A 17,788-nucleotide genomic window follows, 5' to 3' on the forward strand; every position below is an offset into this window, starting at 1 on the left:
TTACTTGTTTAAAGATGTTTCACTAATCTCCATGACTTCCTGCTGTGGTTTATGCATTGGTGGTTTTTCTACACTCTCTTTAGATCCTGAAAACAAAATAAAATTCCATTTTCATTTTAATAAGTGAGCAGAAAAGTTTATGAGATATTGAAAACTAAATACTCGAAGCAGCAGAATAATCACTTTTAGATGAAGCTAGAACATTAAAAACAGATTTTTTTTAAATTACAATGGTATCATAAAAAAAGAAATCTTTTGGTTTTATCTTTTGCATCATGTCTATCACATCTGGCAGACTCATTTTAATTTGTAGATACCTGCTCGTCTCCTCCTGTATTTATATATGACGGCTCCAGTCCCAAACACTAACAGCAGAGCCAAAACTTTCAGCACTGAGGGAATCACTGATTTAAATGGTTCACCAGGATCAAATTCTGAAACAAACATGTTAAAACTGTCAGTATAATTTACATTTTCACACCTCATTACCTAAAGTGACGTGGAGTTTGTTGTCCAGACTGAGGTGTGTGGCAGAGCAGCTGTATTTGTGTTTGTCTGCACTGATCTCCAGACTCTTCCTCATCTGGTACGTCCCGTCACCATTGGGCAGCAGATCTCCTCCAGTGATCTCATGATCAGATACAGGCTGTCCATCTCTGAACAGGGTCAGGTTGATGTGACGAGGGTAAAATCCTGTTGCCAAACAACTCACACGAAACCCTCCAGAATCTGAGTTTGCTTTCTGAATCAGTCTGACTCGCGGTTTCACTGTGGAAAACATGAATCATGAATATGAGAATACACTCTTTTATATCATAAGTAATAAAATTTTATATTAGTATTCTACAGGAGACCTACAATTATGACACTCAAGAAAAAACAATCTTCTGCTTCCACTCTTTTTACCCTTTTATTCTCTCTTTTTTCGCAATTCGTACAAGTAATATTTAGTTGACCTCCTGACCTTCATGTTAAGGTTAAGCACCTGTTCACTCATAGAAAAAGAAACGAGAGACAGATTTTTAAGGTGTATTTTTGTGTGTGCCTTTCCTTATAGGTGACTCAAAAACCACACATACTAGATAAAATGTAATGGCTTCTCTGACAGTGCATTTAACGGCAGGAGAGAAAACAGTGGAAAAGTACCTTTCCTCTTCCCTTGAGTTGCTCTCTTTATAAGGTAACTCCTGAGATCCGTTGTGCAGCGTGGGTAACCTATATACATGGGGCCATTTGTATATCTCCAGAAGTAGTGTTGATGGTTTATCTATGCTTTGATGTGTAAACATGTCATCAAAAAAACGCATTTCTTCTGTAGTGGAGCCATTAAAAGCAAACGTAATGATCATTTGCCCGGGTTTGTCATTGTCCAACACTTCACACAGACTCAGCATCTGAAAAACTACAGGACCTGTTTAGATCGAGAAGGATATCAGATGTCAAAACACACTCCAGCATCTTATTTCATGACTTCATGACTCCCAAGATCAGTGCTTAGCTCTGACTTTTTTGTGTCAGTTGTTTTTTTCTTCTTCTTCAAATGAACATACCTTCTGTTTTGTTATGACATTTTCCAGTAAGTCTTCCTGAAATAAAAGGACGCATAAATTCAGTTATACTATAATTTATAAAATCAACCTCCTCATCTTCATTTGTTGTATTTCCTCTTGGAACATAGCGGTTCGTCTCTGAATCAAAGTATCCAACTGTAATGTCATCCAACATATATAAAACATTAAATGCAGGAAATGCTGTCTCTCCTTCAATGTAAGTTACGAGGAACCGCAAGGAGTGAGAACCTGTGAGAAAAGGGAACATGAAAAGCCATCTTTACCTGCAATCAAATTACTGAACAAAAGAATCTGAGAAATAGTCAGTTTGTTGAGATCCTACACAAAACTAAAGCAATAACAATTTGTAAATGTTTCAATGAACCATGTACAAAAATTAAATTACACAACACCTGAATGCACCTGCTTTTAAAGCAAGTCATCCTGTAGGACCAGCTGTTGGAAATGACAGCACACAGAGGAAAACGTCTCGGGTTACTGTTGTAACCCTCGTTCCCTGAGTAGGTCAGTACAACAGTAACCCGAGACGTTCCCTTTCGTAAAGGGAACTCCTGCTGCATCGATACTCGATACTTTGGGGAACGAATACCCACACCGCCACACTGAGAGAAAAATGCCCTGGTGTAAAGCATCTGGCACACTCACGGACGGTAGAATAAATAGAGGGCAGATCCAAACTTGCTTGTCTTAAGATTTGGTGTAAGAAGGGGAGGTCTGGAGCCGGAGACTTGACTGACCTCATGGATGGGAACCCCAGACAGTAGAAAGAATTAGATAAGAGGTGAAGGCAAAAGCGCACCTTGTACTTCAGATATGAATGGTCTTTAGATAACCAACTGTCTTATTAATAAAGGGAGATAGTTCCTACCCTTGATACATAACTAGATGGATTGACTCCTCTTAGCCTGAGGCCTAACATAGGAACCTCCAAGGCTATGATCCTGACCATCCGACACATGCGATGGAGGATGGAATCCTGAAGAATCATTATATTGCCTACAGGCACCTCAGTACCGGGCAAGAATAATGTTGAGTGACTCCCACGCTAGCAATTAAAAGGGGGCAGCACCACCACTCTTCCAGGGAGTAAGTCGAGCAGGAAGCAGCTCTTATATACTCATATATCTCATCCACAGGACATGATGGGTGCGAGAGTCTGGACTTCATCTTCCATCACCTGAGCCTGGTCAGGAGATACCAGCGTATGAGTAACACCACTAAATCTAGGTGGTCTATACTGGAACTGGATTCTATATCCTTTCTCAGCTGTATTAAGGACCCACTGAGATATATTTTGAAGACCTTTCCAGGTGTCTAAATAATCTACTAGGGGAATCAGTCTCTCAGGACTGACCTCAGGTGTTTTATTTATATCTTCGGTGACCTGAAACAATTTTCTGGCAGGAACTAAGCAAATTTAAAAAAAATTCTACGGGCCTCGTGAGAGGTAGCGAATGTGTCAAGGCCATAGATTTTATAGGAACACTGTGTGTAATGCATTCGCTGGAAGTCGATGCGTCCCGAAGCGCACTTGACGGCGGGAAGCAACATCGATTTCCTGAGGGCTCTGCGGAGCGAAGTTTTAAAAAGCCCATGCGGAGGGGGACGCCCTCAGAGGCCTGGGTCTCACGTCACCGCCTCTTAGCCGAAGCCTTCCTCGCCTGAATAACGGCCCTCAGATCCGTTTTCGGCTTGGACGACTTCGACTGAGGGTGTTGCCTCTGGCTCCAGGCCTTTTGAGGGGGAGCACGAGAGGCAACACTCTCCTTCTGCCTCAACAGGTGTGAGGAGCTGGCGGCGGCCCCCTGGCAGCAGACCCACGAGACCTGGAGCGACGGCGGGGGATAAGCTCTTTAAAAGTGGCTGACTGTCGTTTCCTATCGACGACGTTATTGACACCGTCGCCGAAGAGGCCAGAAGGCGAAACTGGCTTATTCCACGATCTCGACACCTCGGTGTGGAGATCGGGAAAAAATGGCAGACTCCGGCGTAGAGGCTGCGACCGAGTCTGCAGGAAGCGCTCAAGTTTACTTTTTTTAGTCGCTTCCTGCATTTCTGGTGGCCAATCGATCTTTAATTTAGCCACTGCTCTGGTCACAACCTCTAGCAGCTCCTCAAAGGCAGGGGAAATGGGTTGTTGAATTTTCACATTCCCCTGCCTCGATGCCCAAATTATCTAGCTCCTCGGAACCAGATAATTCGAGCATCGGTTCCACTGCAGAGGCAGAAGAATCTGCAGCGCGGGCTTCCGCACCCTGAGCGTAACTGCGGGAACTAGCTTCAGAATGTTGAGAAAAGGCCGAAGCCATCTCAACATCATCCACTAGATCCCTTTGCGATCCCCATGAATGCAGACGCCGCGCTACCTCGGCAGACACGGGACCTGATCCACGGGGATCGTGAGCCTGACCAGCCTCATTGAACATGGCCCGGCGGGAGCGGAGCGTTCTTAGGGCGCTGCCTCGGGCGCTGCCTGTGCATGCTCCACTCCCAGACAAACTACAAAAAGCGAGTGTGTGTCACCCTCGCTTAAATAACGTGGGCAAGGGGACGCACACTGCCTGAATAGCTTCTCTTTATTCGCCATATTTCTCTTTCCAAGTGACAAACAACACCAAATAGAACAGACAAGATGACATAGAGCGCTTGCTGAAGACCAGAAGCTAACATTTCCTGGTTCCTGTGACCCTTTTGTAGCTTCCGGATCACCGTCACATGCGACGTCACGAGTGACGTAATGACGCTACACCAATCGAGATTGGAATAGTTCCATAGTTGACTTCAGACGCTTCATGCCGAAGGCATTCCACAAAGTATCGAGTATCGATGCAGCGGGAGTTCCCTTTACGAAAGGGAACTAACAATTTCATGTTGTTCTCATAGCTAGTGAAAACTGTCTTTCTCTACAGATATTTTCAGTATGTGTCAGGTAACAAGTTTTGTAACAAGTTAAAAAAAGTTGTATTTCCTGAAACCAACCAGTTGTATTTCCTGTAACCGCCTCAGTTAACATGAGAGTTATGTTAGTCATGTTAAGGTTACACACGGTTTCACTTTTAAAGCACAGTAATGTACAAATGGTGGCAATCACAATTTTATTTATTTCTCGGATCTCAGCACAGACTGGGATCATTGTGGAGGAAGCATTAAGGTAACTGAGAAAATACAGTCATTTTTAATAGCAAAGTGTAATGGTGCGTTCACACCGGACGCGAATAGCGCGTCAGGCGCGAGTGATTTCAATGTTAAGTCAATGCAAAGACGCGTTACGCGCGTAAAAAATTCCTGCGGCGCGAATGAGGCGTTTAGCGCGGCGCGGTAGACGCGAATTCGCCTCATTCGCGCGTCAAGTTCGCGCGAATGACGCGAATTGAGCGTCTGGCGCGTTAAGCGCGTTACGCGCGAATGATTTTATTAGTGCTATTTGTGCATTCACGCGTTTGACGCGAATTCGCGTCTGCCGCCCGAGTTGAAAAATCTGAACTTCTGCGTCAATTCGCGCCGCGTTAACCAATCAGGAGCCTGCTTGCATGCTGCTGTCACGTGGTGAAGTGACAGTTTATAATGTTATTTTATGTTTGGCCTCAATAAATTATTTTGTAATATGACTAAAATGCACAATAAAGCAAATCAAAACATAAAACTCTCAATATATGAGAGATACTCATTTTGTATTGAATGCTATTTATTCCATATCTATTCTAGATTATATGAAACATTATTAATCTAATGTAAAGACAACAAACACAATTTAGTGTATAAAAACAAACAAAAATCACAGGACAGGTTTCACTTTTGAAGGCTGGCTCCATTTATTATCAAAACAAAAATAAATCACAGATAAGGTGCGGGCGAGGGTGAACCTCGCGCCGGGCTGTACAGCGCGGGCTCGTCAGGCAGCGACCACTCGAGGCCGAGGCTTATACGGCCTACGCTGTCCTCGTCAGCGTCCTCACCGTTAGGTCCACCAAACCTACCTCCTGGAGCAAATTGTGAAACTCCTGAAACCCTCCGGAGGGTTTGGTGGACCCGAGTACAGCGACGATGTCCCCTACGCAGCTGTTTCTGCTCTCCAGAGCATATACGAGCGGTGATTCTCTCGATTAATGCTAATGCTCGATAAACAAAAAAAAGATGGCCGCTAACAGGTTTCGAAACTTTCGCCTCTGACGCGCGTGACGCGCGTAAATTTCGCTTCAAACTTTTGATTTTACGCGCGTCAATTTCGCTCTTGACGCGCGAATGCACACAAAGTAGTCAAGCGCATAAATAGACGCGGCAGGCGCGAATTTGACGCGCTATTCGCGTCCGGTGTGAACGCACAGTAAAACATTGTAAATAATCTTAAGAGAAATATGTGCCATGTTTTCAGCGTGTGAATTTTAAAAAATCATCTTTTCTTTTCTATATTAGAAACTGTAACACTTAAGACAAAGATGAATACCACATAACATTAGATTTATTACAAAGTCAGAATGTAAGGCTAACATGCGAAACAACGTGCAAACACAATATCGGACAATAACTGTCCAACATTCACAGCCTTCAGTGATTCAACACAACACATGGAAAACAACTTTCCTTCTACTTCACACTTCAGAGATGCACAATCCTATATGGTAAGGAGGCTTTTCTTTACACTGACACTGAATGTTTATTTAATAATGACTAAGAGTTTTATTTGTTTGTTGCACAGTGATTTAATTGTGTGCTGAATTCCCTTTTTCTTCTTTTAACAGTTTCCCTGCACAACAACACATGATGCTACATACTGTACAGCCATCAGTTTTATCAGTGAAGAACACAGAGGAGGATATGCCAAAAACAAGACTTTATTTGTTTGTTGCATTAATTATTTGTAATTATTTATCAGATAACATATTTTTCTACTGAATACATTTGTATATATTGCAAAGTAACACACTGAATTAAACATTAGTAGAAAACTGAAATAGAATTTTCATGTAGAATGTATAACTATATATTTTTTACAGTGTATGGTGAAATACCTTTGGGATTTTAATGAATGGCATAAATGTCTACAATTATTTTCTTTACAGAAGCAATGAGATGCAGGCAATGCTATGAGCATCTGTACAAAATGTTAAAAAAGATTTGTTTGTCATCACAAGATTGAATATGTACTGAGTTATTACTGTTACTATTTTTACTTTTTACAATAATCCAATCATTTTAATTTTACAATTGGAAGAGGTTCTTAGTTAATTTACTTAATGATCATCTGTGTAACTTCCTCTTCTGCTTCATGTGTTGATTTTGTGTCAGTGCTTCCTTCAGATGCTGAAAATAAAATAAAATTTTGATTAGTCAACAGAATGTGCGAATGAAAACTAATACTAAATATTAATAATATTTATAGCATCCAGTAATCAACTGTAATTGTAAACAATAAATTTTACTCTTTAATGCACTCTGATGTGATAATAATACAAAAATAATATTTAAAACAAATTACTCACACGAAGCAGTGGAATAATCACCTTTAGATGATGCTAGAATATGAAAGGAAGTTAAAAAGCATTAATAAAAATTCTTTGAGGATATATCTAGGGCTGCGTCTGAAATCGCATTCTCTCTTGAGTATGTATACTTATTTTGAACAAGTTATTACTTTGCAACCATTAAAAAAGTAAAGTATGTTCTATATAGTATGAGTGTAGTATGAATGTAATCTGGATCACGTGACCTGTCAGCGTCAGTTGAGTTGTTACACTGCACGCCATTCACAAATCCTCTACTGTGGCCTCATGGGATAGTAAAGTGTCCATTATATGTGAACTTCAGAATCTCGCCGGGAGTAATAGCTCATCCGGGTACTTTTTGCCTACTCTTTTATTTTGCACATACTGCTTTTGTCACATACTGTTTTTCACCACTACTGTATAGTAAGGAAATGTGCGACTTCGGATGCAGTCTAGGTATTTTTCATTCCTTCCAGAGTAGATCCTACCTGCTCGTCTCCTCTTGTATTTATATATGACGGCTCCGGTCCCAAACACCAACAGCAGAGCCAAAACTATCAGCACTGGGAGAATCACTGATTTAAATGGTTCACCAGGATCAAATTCTAAAAACAAAAACATTAAAAAGGACACAAACAAATGACAAACACTACTAGGAGATTTTATTATTTTCTCAAAACCAATTAGTTACCTAAAGTGACATCCAGTTTGTTGTCCAGACTGAGGTGTGTGGCAGAGCAGCTGTATTTGTGTTTGTCTGCACTGATCTCCAGACTCTTCCTCATCTGGTACGTCCCGTCACCATTGGGCAGCAGATCTCCTCCAGTGATCTCATGATCAGATACAGGCTGTCCATCTCTGAACAGGGTCAGGTTGATGTGACGAGGGTAAAATCCTGTTGCCAAACAACTCACACGAAACCCTCCAGAATCTGTGTTTGCTTTCTGAATCAGTCTGACTCGCGGTTTCACTAAAAAAAAAAAAAAAACATTTCAATATTGGCCTGAAAAATTCTCATTTTAATTCAGAAAGATGTAAATGTAAATCAGAACACATTTCTTGACTGGTTGGTTTGGAGTAAGTTATCGTACCTTTTCTATTGATTTGAGTCCTCCTTTTTTCAAGGTAACCCTTGAGTGTTTTGATGCACAATGGTTGGTAAAAACTTTCATGACGCCTCATGCCAATTTCAAGATGAAAATTCAGTAATTGGGTCGAGACGTCTAAATGACCCTGGTATGTGAAGTTCTTGTCAACATATCGCAACTCATCTGTGGTGGAGCCACTGACAGCATCTCGTGTGATCATTTGTCCCGGTTCACCATCATCTCTCAGTTCACACACAACCAGCTTCTGAAGGGCAAGAACACCTTTAATGAAGAGATAAAGCTTTAATGTAGTGTCTATTTAAATCATCCCAACACAAAGCAGAGATCTCCCTAGACATTTCACAATCACAAAAAAAATTATTTATTGTTATTATTATCGTTATTATTACTATTATTATTATTATTATTATTATTATTATGGGTGTGCAGCAAAGCCAATATTTTTATCTGCATGCTGCATCTTTAACAATCTCAAAATTATTTGTATCTGTATTCAGATCAAATTGGCAATAGGCCCGGCTTTAACCGGACGTTTTAAATGTATATCAGTTCCCTTTGTAGTAGTTATCATTTAACAAATATGCCTTGTATGATAAATATTCCTTGAATAATTAGGCTATTATTTTTTTATATAGTATTTATTTAAATATCTTTATTTTCCAGAGAAACTTTGTTCAGGCTACAGATATGGCAGTACGATCATCCACAAATAAGAGGAATCGGACTCTATAAAAAGCTGATTAGAGAACAAATATTCAGTTAATGAAAACTGCTAAAACAAGTTTTACTGTGCATACAAATGCAAATCTGAACAAATTATAAATACACAGCCGAAATGCTAGCCTATCATATCGTACAAGGTTTAAATAATTTAAATTGGCATATCAAATATTAGAAAATGTGTATGATGTTGTATTTTAGTTGAAACTACTCTTGCCAAGGGCTGAATTCTGCAGACGCACCGATACAGCAACACGGCTATTTGATTTGTGGTAATTTCATTCAGTTTACACTCTTTTGAAGGGTTAGTTCACCCAAAAATGAAAATTCTGTCAGTAATCACGTCAGAACGTAGGCTCACTATTGGCCAGCATCATACGCATCACACACATGACCAGCGTCGTGAGCCTACGTTCTGACGTACAACCCAGAAGCGCTGCGCTGTTACACTACGTGAACTCACTCAGAGGCCCACACAGAAAAAAATGAATAGTGGAATAAAGTCGGTATTCTTGCCACTTGATAAACTTAAGGTTGAGCCAGTGTAGTCACTTGAACTATTTTAACGATGTCTTTACTAACTTTTCTGGGATAGCAGATATCGATTACATAGAAGCCTGTGGAGGAGTGATCCAGCTCTCAGATTTCATCAAAAATATCTTAATTTGTGTTCCGAAGAAAATCTTTTTGCCAGAGACTAATTTTAATCTGACCAATGAAAAATGCCATGTGTCTGCTTTTGCTGTTTGTTGTGCTATATGCTCTTTTAAGATCACAGGCCTGGACGAAAAGTCTGAAGATGCAACTACACACAACAGAAAGCATGTCTTTATGGATTGTGTCACCTTTGGACTCCATGTGTGTGTGGCCAATGGTGCCAGGGGCCGAATTGTAGGATTGAAAATAATCCAAGATATTTTAAATGAACAAAGATATTTGCTTTACTGTTTCCACCCCCTCTTTCTACCACAAGGATCATTTGGATGTCCTAAAGGCACAGGGATTTCTGATAGTGATCTAGGCCTGTAGGCCAACATGTTTGTACTTTGGGGGTCTGAATTGTCACACCTTTAGTACAGTGGGGGAAGTATAATTATCTGATTGGTCAGTTTGAATGTCTCACATTTGGGGTTTTAGTCACATGGTCAAGGAAAGGATAAAGGAAGATTGAAACTGTTGCTCTGTCTCTTTTATTCTCTGGCTCTGTTCTTCTCTGGGTCTCTTTCTTGGGGCTCTCTCTCTTTACCTCCTCCTTCCTCTTACACACTCTCTCTCTCTCTCTCTCTCTCTCTCTCAGGTAACATTTTTCATATATGCTGGGTACAATTAATAATATAAGTTATCATCATCTCATACATCTATTTTGTAACTATTTTAAGTGTAACCATAACCATATTTTGATATTAAACTAATGTGCTGTCTAGTTTTGATTTGGTATTGACTTTGAAGTGCTACCTATTACAATACAATATTGTCACTCTCTATAGCAACGCTCTCCCACATTTTAAGCTATTGTAACTGCGCTTATTTCCGTCGTTGGTATAAGTGGCAGTGGGTGGAACAGACAAGAAATGTGTAATTTTCTACCATCTTGCTAATAACGTTTCTTTAGTCATTCGGCGGTCTTGCAGCTTGAACCACTGCAGGAATCCACCCTTACATGATCAAGTTCAAATAGCTACATAACCGAAATACTTACGATCAGTTTCATTTAAGTTTTTCTTTGCTATTCCCCATCTGTCCATAAACTGTCCATGTATGTCATCACTTAATATGAGGATAATTTTTGAATCAAACATGTCGTCTTCAGTTGTTGTATTTCCTCTTGGAATGAAAGTCCTCGTCTCACCGTTATAGTACAGAACTGTGATATCATCCAACTTCCCTACATAGCTATATTCAGGAAATGGCGTTTGTCCTTTAATGTACGTTGCAAGCATCCACAAAGAGTGAGAGCCTGTGGAAAACAGGAAATTGTAAACATCACAATCTACAAAATTGTGGTAGGATGTTAAACAACTGACATGTGTTCTATTTAAGTTCTTTTTTGGGATCAGCAGTTGCTGCAACCAGAACATTGTAATCAAATATATGCAGATTAACTCAAAAGAGTCAGCTATGTGAAAAACAACCAGGAGCACTTGTGTTTCATAAAATCTATTTCTTTGTTTAGGCTATTCAAAGTCTTTACCTGGCAAATCTGTAGAAACAATACATTCATGACTGCTAATATATATATATATATATATATATATATATATATATATATATATATATATATATATATATATATATATATGGTCCGTGTACTTTTTGTTCATTTAATTTCCTGTTTGGAATGGAATAACGAGAAATGAAAACCAGCTCGTTTATTCGTTTTTTAGTTCAGTTTAAAAAACGAAAAATGAGATTTTGGCTTGATTTTTCATTTTTCGTTTGTGGTTTACAAATCGGTTTATGGGTTCAATATTTCATTTGCACATGTGGGCGGTGCTGAAACGCCCCTTTCATCTGATTGGTCAAAACGCTCCGCCTTCAGTAGGCTACGAGCTTTTCTTTCTGTCAGGCAGAATAAGAGTCAGTATGAGTGCGGCACTGACAAATGCACTTTAATAAAATAATGTCTGAAACCACCACTCACTGTTAACTACGCACAATATTTGAAGCAGAAGTATGTTGCTGGTCACGTAATTCGTGCTGCTGCAAGCAACCCCAATAATGTGAGCCACAGTATAGCCTATGACAGATTATTTTAGCATGATGTATTTCCCGTTGATAAATACAGTGCAAATAGTTCAGATATCTCTTTGGATAAAAGGGAAGTGGAAATAAAAATCAATAATAGGCTGAACTTTACCATGATAATATGTCCATAATATTAGATGTCCGTAGATGACATACCCATAACTGTTACATTAGAGTTAGGGGATAACACAGTTTGTACAGTATAGAAATCATTATGTCTAAAGTTCCCATTAAACATGAAAACCCAACAACCCAATGGGAATATATCCTTATTGTGTAAAACATCCAGAGGTGGACAGTAACAAAGTACATTTACTTGAGTACTGTAGGCCTACTTAAGTACACTTTCTGAGTATCTGTACTTTACTTGATTTTACTGTACTTGAAACTGATTTTCATTTTCAACGTTGGGTTTGGTCTTCTAAATGGGAATTTTGCCCTTGTTTTGGTGCACACTAGCTTATAGATAACAGTAAGGCAAACATATTCATACTAAAAGCCAAAAAACATTAAATCCCTCTGGAACTGTGTTCTAGAAATAAATTTGATATTGATATGAGGGTAGAAAGGCAGACATAGATTCAGAGGCATAAGGTAGCCTACTGTAAGTATTACACACAACAATGCAACAATAATAATAAAAAAATGTATTTTTTTTTTTTAGTAGGCTACATCTTAAAATATAGAGCTCATGGCAAATAAAAGTTCCAGATGGACAAACATTAAATGCAAAAACCAGTGTGAATAACAATATCTTAAAATAAACTAGAGAGCGGATACACAGATATGGCCTATTTATGAATGAAATTCATGCATTTATTTGTCATTTAAACTGATGCAAACAGGGAAAGAGAGTAGAAAACACTTATTATCCTGTCGTTAAGTATTACGGCCTTCACTGCTCAGATAACGCAAGGGATTTTTTGGGAAAGTAAGTCTGACCAGTTAGAAAAGATATAAGCGAGTCAGACCAGTCTGAAGGTCTGAGCTGAATTTGGTGAAGCATTAAAGTTCTAGGTGGAGTCAATTTCTCATAATAATAATAAATAATAATAATAATGTTCAAATATGCTGGCTTTCTTAAGCCAACATAATAAAGAAAACTCAGTATGTAATAAAATTGTATTAGTTTTATAATAAAACTAATAACATTTTAAAGGTAGCCTATGCCGTGCTCTTCAATTTACATGATTTTAATTAATCCCAAACCTGGTAATTTTGTCAGTATTAATGTACGTTCACTGATTCTAGCTTCTCTCTTTTCTGTCTCTTTCTTTTCATGTGAACTGAGTAGGCTACACATGCTTACATTCATAAATATACATTTTATTTCTATTCAATTTTCAAAATTATTTATAGCCTAGGCTATAAAAGACAAGAGTGGTAGGCTACATGTTACGGACATATTATCATGGTACAGTTCAGCCTATTATTGATTTTTATTTCCACTTCCCTTTTATCCAAAGAGATATCTGAACTATTTGCACTGTATTTATCAACGGGAAATACATCATGCTAAAATAATCTGGCATAGGCTATACTGTGGCTCACATTATTGGGGTTGCTTGCAGCAGCACGAATTACGTGACCAGCAACATACTTCTGCTTCAAATATTGTGCGTAGTTAACAGTGAGTGGTGGTTTCAGACATTATTTTATTAAAGTGCATTTGTCAGTGCCGCACTCATACTGTTATTCTGCCTGACAGAAAGAAAAGCTCGTAGTTTACTGAAGGCGGAGCGTTTCGACCAATCAGATGAAAGGGGCGTTTCAGCACCGCCCACATGTGCAAATGAAATATTGAACCCATAAACCGATTTGTAAACCACAAACGAAAAATGAAAAATCGAGCCAAAATCTCATTTTTCGTTTTTTAAACTAAACTAAAAAACGAATAAACGAGCTGGTTTTCATTTCTCATTATTCCATTCCAAACAGGAAATGAAATGAACAAAAAGTACACGGACCATATATATATATATAAATCTTTAAGCAAACTCACAGACAAATCATCTAGACGGTGGGCCATTTTGATTTGATAGTTAACGTTACCCAGCAGCTGTCGAGTCTGGATAATGTTTTTAATTTGGCTGTATGAATAATTCACAAACAGATTAACTTACCGGTTGTTTCCAACGACAATTGTTGCAAATTAAATTAAATCTATTTTTATACTTTAATGTGCAATAATTGCCGTTGGAAACAGACAGCTGCTGGGTAACTATCAACTAACGTTACGAGATAGACAGACTCTGCCCACTGCCTAATCTTGTTTTGTTTTCATTTGTTCTTTTCAGGCTTGTGTTTTAGCTATTCCTGTATACAGGAAGCACATTGTTCTGTTTAGCTAATAAGTTAGCTGTTAACGGTTCCTTCCACTTACACTAGTTAATCTGTGATCTTCCATGTTATTTGTTTCTTTTTGCTACTGTCATTGCTAATGCTTTGTCCAGTTTAATACTGAGTAAGTGAAGAAGCAGGGGTGCAACTGATTGAACAAACTGATGTGCAAATTCTAATTGCAAGCACATTGTAAAAAAAACACAAAAAAAACAAGTCTTTGTAAATCTTACCTTTAGGAGCAGCAACTGGAAGTAAAAGCAGAACGAGCAGAAGAACTTTGCCCATTTTGCTGGCGTATGCCACTGGTATGCTACTGCTACAGTAAAGACGATCTGACAAAATGCGATCTGAGAGGCGCTCACCCTAATAATTTCTGTTCCATTCGCTTTATTGGTCGCCCCGCCCACGCAATGGTCTCGTGAATATTCATGGTAGCTCCACCCATTGGAACCAAATATTTCATTTCATTTCATATTTCAAATATTTAATGCGATTTTTTTGTATTATGTTTTAATGTTTTAGCTAGACATACAGTTTACTTTTAACCATCACAATATTGAGCCTGCATTCTGATTTGGAACGAAGGGAATCTCGAATGTTAAACTTTACAGTGTTGAACTACGCAGTATGACTGCACTAATTCTTTGCTGTGCGTGTAAAGGACGTCAGTCATTTTAGAAACAAAGAATTCTGAAACTGAAAGCGAACAGACATCATTTTTGTGCCTCTTTTAGGGCAACTTCGAAGGGTCGAAGCGAATTGGGTGCTTCTCATTTCTTGTACATCCACCTTCATTTCCTCGCTTCCTAACTTCACCACTTCAAATATGCTTGAGTTTCCTTTTACCATAACTGATGTGTGCGTTAATGAATGTTTAGTTTGGTCTGGCACTGTCTGTTAATGCTGTGTCAGAGGAATTAAATCGCTTGGAAGCAGCTGGGATGATAAAACGCATCGATGCCTCTGCATGGGTGTCAGTCACTAATTGTTACACACCAAAAAAGTCGGGTAAAATGAAGATGTGTGTTGGCCTTAGACCCAAATAAAACAGTGCTTGTGGACTCTTTTCCATTGCCACACATTGATGAACTACTCTCTGCTCTAAATAGTTCTACTGTTTTCTTTAAAAATGTCAGATTAGAAAGACATTCTGTAGTATTTTTTACATTTTCACACCTCATTAACCAAATCAATGATCAGTTTGTTGTCCAGACTGAGGTGTGTGGCAGAGCAGCTGTATTTGTGTTTGTTACTGAGGCTGACTTTTGTCATTGTAAAGCTCACCAAAAATCGACCACTAGAGGTCGTTGCATAGGCTATAGATGACATTATCCAGGCAACAGTGAAATAACCAGAGCAAAAGCAGAAAATTACCAAGCACTTTCTTCAGCATCTGTACAGTGACTCCTTTGGTTTGTACAGTAATATTAATGTGTAGAAAGCCAATTCAAAAAAGGTTCCCTCTTGAATATCTAATATGTTTCAAATTTTGAATAAAATAATATGAAACAACATTTTTTTTAAAATAAAGATTACAATACTGCTTTCCATGATCATTAGCCAAGAATATTTGTATTGCTCCTTTTTATGTTTTTACCTTTTGCACTAATAATATGAAAATGAACGTTCTTGAGAAAATGATTTTTTTTTTTATTACAATAAAAAATGAATAACATGAAAGAATAATATATACACACAAACATGACAGCATACCTACACCACCAAATGAATGAACACATTGGCATAGTGTAAATGGATCAAAGTAGTTATTCATTTGTCTAAATAGTTTTTTTTCCACTTTTAGGTCTAGGAATAGAAAGGTATGACAGCATGACAATACGTCACTTGTGCAACAGCGGCTGACAGTAAATCATAGTGAACTAGTGAATTATAATGGAAGTAACAGTGAAATATGCTTTTTTTGGAATATACCACTTTGTGTCATAGCATTCATGTCAATTTCATTGCTGTGTCCACACTTTCTGCGGATGCTGAAAATAAAAAGTATTGTTTAATGAGTGTTCAGTATATGCAAGGGTTTTCTTTATCCAGTTCTGTAAATTAAAAAATAACTTAATAACAAGAAGTACTTACTAGAAGCAGTAGAATAGCCACTTTTAACTTAATCTAAACACCAAAAGGAAGACGAAAGGAATTATTGTCTTTGATTTGCTGTTTAGAAAAGATAATTGTAATATATACAATTTTGGATTTTTCTTAAAGGAGTTGGTAACCACCACATACACACACACACGAAAGTTGTTCTAATCCATATATTTGGTGAACTATTCCTTTAAGTTTCTACTCTAGGCTCTTTAGACCTCTTTTTCAGATCTTGTCGTAGCTGCACGTCGTCTTTTCCATGCAATTACAGCAGCTGCCACTCCAAACACCATCATCAGAGCCAAAACCATCAGAACTGAAGGAAACACTGATATAAATGGTTCTCCGTGATCATACTCTGAAACATGAACCACAGACTGAGAGTTTGACTTCAATTGTTTTGTTTTGATTGTTAGACTGTGTTTTCTGTAAGAGCTCATTACCTAAAGTGACGTGCAGTTTGTTGTCCAGACTGAGGTGTGTGGCAGAGCAGCTGTATTTGTGTTTGTCTGCACTGATCTCCAGACTCTTCCTCATCTGGTACGTCCCGTCACCATTGGGCAGCAGATCTCCTCCAGTGATCTCATGATCAGATACAGGCTGTCCATCTCTGAACAGGATCAGGTTGATGTGACGAGGGTAAAATCCTGTTGCCAAACAACTCACACGAAACCCTCCAGAATCTGAGTTTGCTTTCTTGATCAGTCTGACTCGCGGTTTCACTGTGGGAAAAAAGGTAACAGAAAGATATTATTTCAATTTATACTGGTCTGAAAAATGCTAAATGTAAATCATAACTTTTTTTTTAACTTAGCTGCGAGTCAGTTATCATACCTTTTCTATTGATTTGATTTCTCCTTTTTTCAAGGTAACCCTTGAGTGTTTTGATGCAGAATGGCTGGTAAAAACTTTCATGACGCCTCATGCTTCAAGATGAATATTGAGCACTTGGGTCGAGACGTTTAAATGACCCTGGTATGTGAAGTTCTTATCAACATATCGCAACTCATCTGTGGTGGAGCCACTGACAGCATCTCGTGTGATCATTTGTCCCGGTTCACCATCATCTCTCAGTTCACACACAACCAGCCTCTGAAGGGCAAGAACACCTTTAATGAAGACATAAAGCTTTAAGGTAGAGTTTATTTAAAAAAAAAAAAAAAAATCCAGTACATGCTCAACCAAACAACAACATAATAATAATAATTTAAAGTATAGAATATTTCTATTAAAACCTACTCTTCTATAATACATACCATCAGTTTTGTTAACATTATTGGTTGCTATTGCACATTTTTCCATGAAAGAGGACTGTATGTAGTCACATCGTCTTCAGTTGTTGTATTTCCTCTCGGAATGAGAGTCTTCGTCTCTCCGTTATAGTACATAATTCTGATATCATCCAACATCGCTACATAGCTAAATTCAGGAAATGACGTTTGTCCTTTAATGTACGTTGCAAGCATCCACAAAGAGTGAGAGCCTGTGGAAAATAACAGGAAATTGTAAGCAGCAACTAAAACAATTGATATGTTTTTAGAATTGTTAGCAAATGTTTGATGTATTTAAATTTAAATTCTAAGTGTTGCATTGAATAAATTAAAACCAGTCAGTGACAATTCTCTCAATTCTCTCGCTCAAGACTCATTGTGGACAGCAAGCCAAAGCAGTTTAAATATTTACAGAAACATCTTTATAGAATCAGCTGTTTTTG

The 17,788-nt window shown here is 38.3% G+C and overlaps 2 protein-coding genes and 1 pseudogene across 3 annotated transcripts in view; all 3 read right to left on the reverse strand.

Annotated features, from left to right (window-relative positions):
* The window catches only part of LOC311071012 (class I histocompatibility antigen, F10 alpha chain-like), an 18,440-nt pseudogene continuing 652 nt past the window's right edge, over positions 1 to 17,788 (reverse strand). Inside the window, exons 2-6 of the transcript XR_014609531.1 lie at positions 17,331 to 17,557; positions 16,909 to 17,183; positions 16,518 to 16,796; positions 318 to 434; positions 1 to 86 (exon numbers count right to left, since the gene is read on the reverse strand). The product of XR_014609531.1 is annotated as a class I histocompatibility antigen, F10 alpha chain-like (transcript). The remainder of the gene's footprint in view (positions 87 to 317; positions 435 to 16,517; positions 16,797 to 16,908; positions 17,184 to 17,330; positions 17,558 to 17,788) is intronic.
* LOC311070897 (hereditary hemochromatosis protein homolog) overlaps positions 6,181 to 17,788 on the reverse strand; it is a 24,290-nt gene continuing 12,682 nt past the window's right edge. Inside the window, exon 9 of the mRNA XM_084095007.1 lies at positions 6,181 to 6,460. The gene's annotated coding sequence lies outside the window, so the exon portion shown is untranslated. The remainder of the gene's footprint in view (positions 6,461 to 17,788) is intronic.
* On the reverse strand, positions 6,394 to 14,345 carry LOC311070899 (hereditary hemochromatosis protein-like). Its single transcript, XM_084095012.1, has 7 exons — positions 14,202 to 14,345; positions 10,583 to 10,840; positions 8,146 to 8,424; positions 7,746 to 8,024; positions 7,543 to 7,659; positions 7,052 to 7,084; positions 6,394 to 6,872 (listed from the first exon to the last, which is right to left on the reverse strand). The coding sequence occupies exons 1-7, from the start codon at positions 14,254 to 14,256 to the stop codon at positions 6,799 to 6,801; spliced, it is 1,095 nt and encodes a 364-aa protein (XP_083951138.1). The 5' UTR covers positions 14,257 to 14,345; the 3' UTR covers positions 6,394 to 6,798.

The sequence above is a fragment of the Abramis brama genome, assembly GCF_963993115.1.
Source record: "Abramis brama genome assembly, chromosome: 20".
NCBI classification, from domain to species: Eukaryota; Metazoa; Chordata; class Actinopteri; order Cypriniformes; family Leuciscidae; genus Abramis; species Abramis brama.

Coding starts and splice junctions, on each gene's coding strand:
- LOC311070899 (XM_084095012.1), bottom strand. CDS start 14,256: ATGGGCAAAGTTCTTCTGCTCGTTCTGCTTTTACTTCCAGTTGCTGCT. Junction 8,025..8,145: donor GACTCAAATCAATAGAAAAG/GTACGATAACTT, acceptor TTTTTTTTTTAG/TGAAACCGCGAGTCAGACTG. Junction 6,873..7,051: donor TGATTATTCCACTGCTTCGT/GTGAGTAATTTG, acceptor TTTTATTTTCAG/CATCTGAAGGAAGCACTGAC.